The sequence below is a fragment of the Podarcis vaucheri genome (assembly GCF_965113315.1).
Source record: "Podarcis vaucheri genome assembly, chromosome: 1".
NCBI lineage: Eukaryota > Metazoa > Chordata > Lepidosauria > Squamata > Lacertidae > Podarcis > Podarcis vaucheri.
Genome location: NC_138759.1, coordinates 138,905,597 through 138,916,129, shown reverse-complemented (window position 1 = coordinate 138,916,129; position 10,533 = coordinate 138,905,597). Strand labels below are relative to the sequence as shown.

Here is a 10,533-nt window from a genome sequence, read left to right as displayed (position 1 = left end):
AGTCATACAACATAAAACTGCCCTGTCACTACTCTTAGGTTGAAATAATCTTAGGTTGACACAAACTGTAGCTTATTTCAGGTCAGTGAAAACAAACTGACAGGAGTAAAGTTTTGTGTGATTTTATGAGATCTATCTATCTATGTGAAAGAAAAGGCTATTGTTTACTTAATCACTATCCTCGGATCTTTATTCTCTAAGAGGATGTCTTTGCAGTAAAATTTATGCACCTTTACCTCTAACATCAGAAGCTTCTGCTTGTATGGACTCAGCCAGTCCCTTTCCATGAGGAGAGAACCCTGCTGCTGTAAAGTGGGCAGTCCTGGGATATTAACCTGCAAGGAGGCACCTCCATTTCTCACAGAGCTGAGCCCAAAGTAAGCACAGCTGATCTGAACTTTTCCAGCAGTGCTGAAAATGTCTCCTGTTTACATTGCTTATCCTCAGGGAAACAATAACAACCACTGCCATATAACGTTATCTGGCAGATTATGAAAGTGCCACTAGCACAATTAAAAAATAAACAACACCGTTACATATTACACGGGCCATAGAAAAATACAATAGCCTCAAGGAACAAACCTAGCTAACTCCACTCTCAAATATGAATATGTTGATTTAAACAGTGCAGGAAATCCCAGATTAAAATGCAGGAGGCATTTAGCTTTGCGAGGGAGGAACTCTTCCACAACTCTAAAATGAAATACTTCATTTTAGAGAGAGAGAGGTGACCGAAAACTATCTGAATCAAGCTATCTCTCCTGGGTTAGAGATGTTACTGTAGCATTTTGGCTCAGGACATATGTGCACACTGACCTTCAGGTCTTTTTCACACAGTACATCTTAGACAAGCCAAAAGCCTGTGGTCTGCAGAAACAAAAGTGTGACGAGGAGTGCAAGAGAACTGTGGAAACTCAGTGGGCTGTAAGTAGCATGGCTAGAAGGTTAACTACAGGGGTGAGGACAAGAGGAATGAAGGACATCTGCAGTGAGAAAGTCTCAACATGCTATGTTCAAAAACAAAATCTCTTTTCTGCACCAGGTTTTCTCCCTTCTTTCACATCTGTCCATGACTATAAGTGTCAATAATCTTTAAGATTGCTCTTTAGTAGTTTTTTCAATGTTTTCAGAGTGTAAGAGGTATGATGGCAGAGTAGTTCTAGACAGAGCAAATAGACTATAGCAGGTGTCAAGTAGGCACATGTGAAGCTCACACTTAATGGATTAAGCAAGGTAATCGTTCCAGTTTTGATTATTTACAATTCCAGATATTGAGGTCTGACCAGAGAGACTTGCATTCAAATCCCTACATAGATATGAAGCTCACTGCATGATTTTGGGCCAGTCGTGGGTGAGACTGGATCCTTCAGATAAAGATAACCTAATTTCTCATTGAAATATGATCTAAGTCACTGAAGTTAAGCCCCGCAGTGATTTTACCGGAAGTGGACTCTTTTCTTTGGAGAAAAGCAATGAATTATCAGGAGTATGTCACTTTTCTCTATATATTTTTATAGCCTTGTAAATCTGCACAGGGTAACCTCCCTTTATTTCTTACACTCTAATTTATCTAAATTTAACCTCTCCTTATCTTTTGCTAAGCTCACAATGTTATTGGGTAAATATCCCCTTCTCTTTGTGCAGCACAAATCCCTTTATTAGTATTGTCTTTGCCCTATAACTTATATCGAGGTGGAGCTCTTTAGAGAAAGAGTGGGGTTTAAACATTGATAATCAATCACCTCTGGAAGCCAAGCTGCTACTAGAAATTAGCCTTCAAAACCTTTAGATGCAGCTTAGGTCCTATTCCAAACCCAAAACCTTATGATTGCTATCACATGTATGTATCTACATACCTGTTTTGGGTTTTTCTGGCATTGGAGTCATGTATCCATCTTCATCCAGCTCGTTTCTTGGCCCCCGTTCAGGTATAAAGACTGTTGGGTCAGCGCTGTACCTCTGAGTGATGCTGTCTTCCTGTGAAAGGCTGGCCACTTGCTTCCGCAAGGTGCCATTGCAGCAAGTATCATCGCAGATCTCTGCAGCACTTTGCATGATGGGAAGTTCTGGTGCTATGCTTGGCATGGCAGCTCGGTATGGCAAAGGAATTACTTGTTCGGTAGCCAAGCTGCCGTCTCTGTAGATAAACTGGTTCTGTAAGAAACACCGAACACGATACAAGAGACTCATAAACGATTGTACTTGTGGGCTTTTGTGCATATAATATTACATTTTATTTTCATTTATTTGTTCAACTTGATATGTCCTTTCCAGATATGCTTCCCTGGTATTCCAATTAGAATAGACCTCAAGTATCACAGCACACATCTTCAAAAGAAAAAACCTTACAGAAGACCTAGTAAAATTTTGCCAAAAATTCAAAAACTGAGGGCAAAATAGAAAATTCCAGGTTGACATTCTGTTAAACTCCTTTTTAATGCAGTCATTTAGAACTTTCTGAACCATACATGTCAGTACTCTCCCTTGAATAATAATAATATATATATATTACCATTTCAAGTATCATCTCTCCTTGTTTGCCTCATCATATTCCCACCAGTGCCTGGCTTCAGCAGTGGTTTTTTGAGTGTGTGCATATACTGCAAGAAATTCTGCCACTTTTACCAAATTCATTTTGTTTTCCCTACAATTCCTTAGATGTTTCTCCCTAGCAGAAACCTCCCAAATCACCCAAAAAATTCCCTTTAGGTAAAACTCAGTGACAATTTAGACAGGTACATATCAGCATCACTCACAAATTTTGCTTAGACAGTTCACATTGGCAGGAAATTCCACTTTTGCCACAGAATTTTGCTTTAGGCAAAACACTTTGGAAACACTTTTGTTCCCGGGCCTAAACCTGCAGAGTACTGGCGCCTCTTATTTTTGCTGCCCATGGCAGCCATTTTGTGCTGGTACCCAAAGCACTTTTATGAGTACCAAGCCTCATTTTTTCAACAAAAAAGCACTGCAGCACAGTATCAAGTAAAGTAGCACGCATAGTTGAATTATCTTTGTTCTTTCAGAAATAAACTTTATATGGATATGGTTGAAATCTTTCATAAAAGGGTAGGGGATAACTTTCTTCTTCTTTCTTGTGGGCTTCTAGAGATTATTAATCAGTTACTCTTGCAGGAATTACCTGCTACTTTTGGAGCTCATCATCTCGAGAAATTATCATAAAATAAGATTTTCTGATGATCTTATAATGTACTTCCTGTCATTTTGTGTGTAGCTTCACCACATACTTTAAGTCTATATAAAGAGAGTGATTTTATATACAACTGTGACCTATATAGGGCCTTATTTCTTGTAAGTTTGAGAGGTGTTCTTTCTTACTTAACAGGTCGTGGGGGTATTCTGAGAGGTGCTATTCCCTTTAGCTTATATTTGTTACAAATAAGGGATGTTTGGCTTTTTTGCAGAGGGGAGTTATTGGTGCTTGTCCATTATTTTGACCATTATTTTGTTTAATGAGGTACTGTTTATTAGTATTATATGTCCATTTCCCCCGGTATTCGTTATATATTTTTTCTGTAACTGCTACAATGTCCTAATAAAGAACTTGGTACTAAAAATGCACTGGTATTGAAATTCATACCTTTTTGGATCAGTAACACAGACTCTTGCCTCTGCAGATGTTGGAGAGAGACTGAAAAAGGGAATAATCTAAACTAGCTATTGAAAACTGCCTATCTTTGATTTCCAGCAGAAAACAAACATCTTAATACAGCAAATTTAAAATCAATTGACATCTGTTATGTATCACCTTCTTTTACTTATGAAGGAAGATTTTTCAAACTTCAGAGCTATTAATTATAAATTAAGACATGGCACCTCTCCTTGGGGCATTCCAGTATCTGATAACTGATCAGAATGGACACACACACACACACACACACACACACAGGGCCGGCACATCCATTAGGCAGGGTAAGGCCTCTGTCTCAGGTGGCTCTAGTCCCTGAGGCAGCATCCCTGTGGGCACACCGCCTGCCCTGCTGCTTCCGCTGCCAGCACTGGTGCCCATTTTAAGTGAGATCTTGCCAAAATCATGTGGAATCTTGCAGATCATGCGAGACCTCATCTGAAATTGACACCAGGGCCAGCACTGCTTCTCTGCCGGCAGGGGTGGGTGGTGCAGAAAGTGGCAGCAGGGCAGAGTGGCACCTCCCATTTTGCCACAAGCGGTGCCACTCCTGCACCCCCCCCTAATTTAATGAGAAATGCAAGTAGCACATCCAAACTTACAGGGGTCTCCCCCTCCCCCCAGCAAGATGCATTTAGGCTCGAGAGTGGCTTCCTAATCTGTCTGTACTCCCTTGTTTTAAATCATAACAATTTCTGGTTATCAGGAAAGCTGAGAACGTAACTGACTAATGAATTAGCAACACCTGACAGTAAGGTAAAATAGGAACTTATTCTGAAGCAGATATTAAACCCTGGTGATGTTTTATTTTGTAGAGTTCCAAGTTCTCAGTAGAATTTCCACTGAGATCAGAGAGACCACTCAGTCCCTCAAGATAAGTTCTGGAACTAGAATTGAGGAAATGGGTGAGAGGCACGTGATGGAATTTAGAAAGAAAAGAGAAGGAATGAAATGTTTTTAAAAAGACAGACAAACCCCTAATTGATGAAGGTTGATTGGGAAATACTTACTCCTGACATAGGGGCGTAGGCAGGAGGAGGGCTGTGTCCAATTTCACTCTAATAGGAAAGAAAAATGGAATGATGGATATAGTAAGAGGTTGCATGAATGAAAAGAAGTCACATGAGCTCCATGAATCAATGAAGAAAAAACATGCACATTGGTGAGATTTACTCAAATCTCAGTCAAATTCAGCCCTTGATGCTCAGGGAAAACTCCCTAGGGAAAGGGGTCCAAAAGCAGTTTTGCGTGAACTCAAGGTCTGGAAGGTTTGACTGGGAAATGGTTGAGAAAAGGCTGAAAAGATGGGAAGGAGTTGCACAAAGAGCAGCAGGCATGCAGCTTTTGTCCTCAAACCAAGAGTCATATGGAACGTCACCAACTATTGACCCACCTGATCTAAAAAGGAAGGGTTTGTTGCCCAAGAATGAAAAGAAAGCAAGGACTGAATTGTCAGAATCTCTTATGTGGCAAATATTTGTCAGACACACAAGCAGAACTGTCCTCAGATAGATTTTCAAATAGTAAAAATTTAAAGTGGCATAAAAAACCTAATGTGGTAATAGCCAGGGAATATGCAACCCGACTTCTTGATACCGTTTTCAGATTTTTCTTTCAGTAAATATTTTCAGGTGTGTGTGACAGAGAGACAGAGAGACACACAGAGAACAATACCACAGAACCAGACTACGTTTCCTAAGCAGCATTTAGGATGTAAAATGATTCATGTAATGGAGTATGTGGCATGAGTCCATCTTGGCAGTCTCCCCACTCTTTCTGCCATACAGTTCTCTTCTACTTCAACCCTTTTTCAGGTTGGGGTTGAAATGCAAATCGGTAGAGCATGAGACACTTAATCTCAAGGTTTTGAGTTCGAGTCCCACATTGGCCAAAAGAGTCCGGTATGGCAGGGAGGGGGTTGGACTAGATGACCCTCGTGGTCACTTCCAACTCTACGATTCTATGTTTCGAGGGTCAAGAGGGCACTAAATGAAATTCTGTCAACATCCATTCAGATGCAGAAGAATGGCCCACTTTGTTTTCATTCATCACTTATTGATGTTCACCATCCTTCTAATAGTCTCTTCCTTTGTAATGATTTGATACTACTTGCATCTTTGTTCTGTACTACAGTAAACAGACTACAGGGCCAAACTAGGTGTGATGGTGGCCTCAATCAAGAAGGTAAGGTCAGTGGTAGAGTCTGGATTAAAAAGCAAACATGATGCATGGATGAGAAGCGGGGAACCCCCTGCCCCCGGTGGCTTATCTCTTCATTTTCTCACCCAAATATTCTTCTCAACCAGGTCATACACCAAAAGTTGACTTGTGCGGGCAGAAGGTCTCTCAAAATCCGCCATCCTACTTGTGGGCAAACAAACTGAGGAGGGTCATTTCACTCAGTTTCTCTGGGGAGAGGAGACATTCCCCAAGAGTTTCTCAGAGTGAGATTTACTGTTAGTAACAATAACAGCAACCTACCTCACAAACAGCAGTGCTGTGAGGATAAATGATTCTAGGTGCTGCAATACACATTTTAATGAATAATACTACTGGTATTATTTTAGAAAGAAGGCAGAAAAAGATCAGGATTATTGTTGTGGGAGCAGCTTTTCCAGACAAGCAGCAACTCCTGCTATGCATTGCTCAACAAGCAGCCTGCATAAAGACTTATACACCTAGTGAGCTTCCTGACAGGTCTGTGAAGTGCAGAGTTGTCTCAAGGAGATTTCATTTTATGAGTCTGCTAGCAGACCACTGTATCTTAACAGTCCCAGGCAATAGGGTTGCATAAGTAAGCAAGTAGCAGAATAATTAGTGTCATATTCTAATGACGTGACCCCCCCCAAAAAAAAAGTCCCGTGGAGCCTCTCTTTAACCCTGGTATAAAGCCTTGATATAATATAAAGTCTGTGTGAGTCCAACCACAAAGATGGCTGCTGATGGTGCCTAGGGTCTTTCATCGGTTTCAGGATAAGCCAAAACCTTAGTTTTGGCCCTGAGAACACTTAACCCTCCTGCCAGCTAGGGAAACATTTCCTTGCATTATTCATTTAAACAAATGACATATGGGGAGGGGGGGGGTAAATACTACATTTGTGAAATGCACTTGGAATACTTATGGTTTTGTTGTACCTATATATTGATGGTTTGTTTACTGTTCTCTTGTGAGCTGCTTTGGGCATAATTTTGCAGAGCAGTAGGCAAATAAACTTCAGGATGATTATTTATAAGGTGTTTGCTTCTGTGGCTTCACTGTGCACAGAACTACCATGTAATAACTCATTTAATAACTTTTAAACAATAGCATTGCTTTTTTCACAAAATTCATTTCTTTCAAATTTGTAGTCTCCATTCATAAAATAAATTGAAGGCTGACTTTCAAACTCGGGTGATTGCTTTTTAAGAAAGGGGGATAGGATATAGGGTACAAGCAAAGCAGTAGTCTTCATTGAGAAACCTTCAGGAGTACAAGAAAATATGCACAGATTAATGCATTTGGTGTGGTCAAAAACTGAGAACTTACTCAGACTTGCAGGAAGAGAACACGGTGTAGTTTTCATGGGAAAAGAAGAGTCCAGAATGCCAAAAGCTGCTTGAACATATAAGGGAGAAGTCTACCCTAGCAACCTTCTCCCTGGCATGCTAACTTTCCACATGAAAGGAGGCTTTGACACATAGATTCATGCTCTGACAACTACAGAATGTACACTATGGAATTCAGTACCATAAGGTGTAATGCCAGACACCAACTAGGACATCTTTCAAGGGGGACTCATGAAATTCATGGAGGACAAAGCCTTCCATGGTTACTACTACCTCTGATGGCTCTATTACCTCCAGTGTCAGACATTTTGGAAACCAATCCTAGAGTAGAAGGCCTTTGGTCCAGCAGAGCTTGCCATTTGCTCTTAATCCACCAGAAGCATTCTCAGGTGGCTCAAAGTTCTCTGTGGACTTCCTTCTTCACTGTTTGAATCGCCTTTCAGAAAGGTACCACTACTAGTTGCATAAACCTTTTGAAAACATGATGATTTGTGAGGAAATACAGTGATGGTTCCCATGCCAAATAAGAGCTGTGGGGAGGGAGGTTCTTCGTTGGGGCTGCAGTGTTAACTAGTCTTCATCCTGACTGTGCTCCCCACATCACTACATACTTGCTATTTAAAGAAGGTTCAGACAACTGCAGGGGGCATATTCACCATCACAATGTTTAGTCAGTGACCTGCCAAGCTCTACACTCCTGCTTCAGCTTTTGTGTGTGTGTTTGGTCATTAAGTGATAAAAGTGCCATAGTCACAATTCCAAAAAAAGAATGCCAGGAAACAGCTGAAGCACAGATTAAATGCAACATAATTGTTTCTTAAATGTCGTTAAATTGCTTCCTAATTACAATGCAATGCCATAATTTTGGAAGCCTCAAAAATACCTGTTTGTACTTAAGACAAAGAAACAAAAAGGAGTCCAGATTCCTGCCCCTGCTCCATCCGCCTTCTCTTGATTGTGAGTGTGGGTTCTGGAGGGAAAGGTGAATAATTTCTCACCAGCTAGAAAATTATGTATTGGCAGGGGAAGGGTTGGTATTGAGTGAAGCAACAGGCTGAACTAATATTCTTGAATTACTACTATGCAATGCTTTTGACAGGCTAGGAAACAGAGGCGCTGCATGCCTGGGGTGTGTGCTCCCACAAAGGCTGGTAGGAAGTGGAACCCAGTTGCCAAGGCACTGCTCCCACGTAGCAAAACCAAGACACTGAAATCCAGGGGGTGATGATTAACCTTTAGCACTGTAAACCAACAAACGATGGTGATACTAAATAGTAAAAAGAGAGCTTTGCCTGGGGCAGTGTGGGACAAGAAAATGGTGGCTGGGCACTGAAGACATCTTGCTATGGCCACTGTGACAGCAGGTTGTTAAGGGAGATCGGGTTTCTTAAGGGAGGAAAAAGGAATAACTGTGAAGCCGTTGCTAAAGATGAACTGTTCTCCTCCAATTCTGTTCCACCTGTCCAGTTCAGGAGCCAGAGTTCGCTTGCCCTCCCCACACCCATAGTAACTTCACTGATCCTTTTCCCAGCTCTTGTATCATTTATAAAGTGCCTAAAATATTAAAGGCAAATGTAGCCATCTTAAAATCAAAGAAGCACCTTTGCTGGCAGGCTATTATCTACCCGACCGGACTACAAATTTTAGTTAATAACTTCTTCTTTAACACCACAGCTGCAGTCGATACGCCGCACAACCGAACGAAGTTCCAAGTAGCCTTATTGTACAAGGACAATCGAGCTAGGACATATCTGAGGAGCTGAAGGAAGTAATCGCCCAGGACGTTATCTACCTTTACCTCCCCACCCCTATTTTATGTTGTTATCTCAATGTATCATGCTATGACCACTCGGCTAATGCAATAAAGTTTACTTACTTACTAGTTAATATAAGCTTAAACTTATAATTAACTACCTTTCCATTCTATTGAATGGGACAGGGACTTCAGTGCAAGAAGGGGAGTGAGTGTAAACAAGATGGGAGTGGGAACTGAGTGGCTGGGGGGGGGATGTGTAGAGAGAAACATGTTATGGTCTGGATAGGTTATTTCCTGGTTCACACTGAGGAGCAAGGGGAAGAAACAAGGGCAGCCCATAGAACTCAATGGAGGACTGGGCACATTCACATTAGCCCCCCCCCCAAAAAAAACACACACCCAAAATTGGTGGGGGGTTGGGTGAGAGCAAAACAGGCCAATAAGAACTGAGCATGCTCAGTATGCACAGAATGCTGACTTTTGTTTGGGTAGGAGGAAAACTTGGGGGAGGGCGAATGCAATGGAGCGGCTAGACAGAAACACATCCCACTGCAATGTTTTATTACAGAGGCATCTTACCTACTTTGTTTTTCTGGGGTCAATAGTGTCCTACTACTGTGCTCGTATCATCAAGTTATATGTTCCTTAAATATCACTATCAGCGCCATTCATGATTCTAGTCCACAAAAGCTCATGGTGCAATAAATGTGCTAAAGGTACTGCAATATGTTTTGAGGGATTACCCTGAGGAACGTTGCTACTTTGGTTGTTTACCATGCTGCTGTTAGGTCCATAAACGTCAATGAGATCCCCTCAGGAAGCTGCCTTCTCATACGGAGTTAAACTGCTGAGGCTCAGTATTGTCTCTACACAGACTGGGGGTGTCTCTCCCACTCTCCCACGGAGATGTCTGGGAGTCAGTGTGGGCCCTTCATGCAAAGCATATGCTCTCCCATTGAGCCCCAGCCCTTCCCAGCACAGGGCTAGGCTCCTGGAATTTGGATCTCAGTTACACCCAAGAAGTGTTGTTGGACAGCTTTTTGAGAAGCAGTGCTGGGGCATATATTTGCCCAGGTTCATCCAGGAAACAGGCACATGTTTTACATCTTGTAGGGAAATGTCACTTTGGTCAGGAAATGCAATTGCTGCTGAGCTGAAAGCCTAAGAAGTGCAACGATGGGGCTAAAGCACATGTCTGTGCGTTTGCATCAGGACTTCAGTCTGCACTGGAACAGCCACCCAAATTGTTCTTCTGCATGGCCCCTCCCATGATACTCTGTTGCCTTGGATCAGAGCTTTGTCCCCGTTATCATTCAGGGCTGGTTTCTCTCGCTGCTTCCCTTCCTCCATGGCGACACGTCCTCCCTGTGGCGATAGGAAAAAGAATCCTCCTTCAAAGCTGCATTTGCTGGTTTTGAGGCAGCTGGAAACACAGGAGATCAGTGCCTCTGACGATTATCACCTAGCATTGGGGGGGGGGCGTCTTCAGGACACAAGCGTCCACAGCTCTCATTCATCACTGCTGCAAACCTTGTACTCCCTAGCTTTGTACTTTTGCACAAACATTTGCTGTTCAGCTGCT

General features: G+C 42.0%; 1 protein-coding gene across 4 annotated transcripts in view; it reads right to left on the bottom strand.

The window, feature by feature from the left end:
- The window catches only part of ERBB4 (erb-b2 receptor tyrosine kinase 4), an 873,292-nt gene that overhangs the window by 1,488 nt on the left and 861,271 nt on the right, over positions 1–10,533 (bottom strand). For 3 of the 4 annotated variants that reach the window (XM_082228041.1, XM_082228042.1, XM_082228044.1), the window contains exons 26-27: positions 4,660–4,707; positions 1,857–2,154 (exon numbers count right to left, since the gene is read on the bottom strand). In XM_082228041.1, the coding sequence (XP_082084167.1) occupies positions 1,857–2,154; positions 4,660–4,707 (346 nt within the window). The remainder of the gene's footprint in view (positions 1–1,856; positions 2,155–4,659; positions 4,708–10,533) is intronic. The other variant, XM_082228043.1, reaches the window with a different exon arrangement.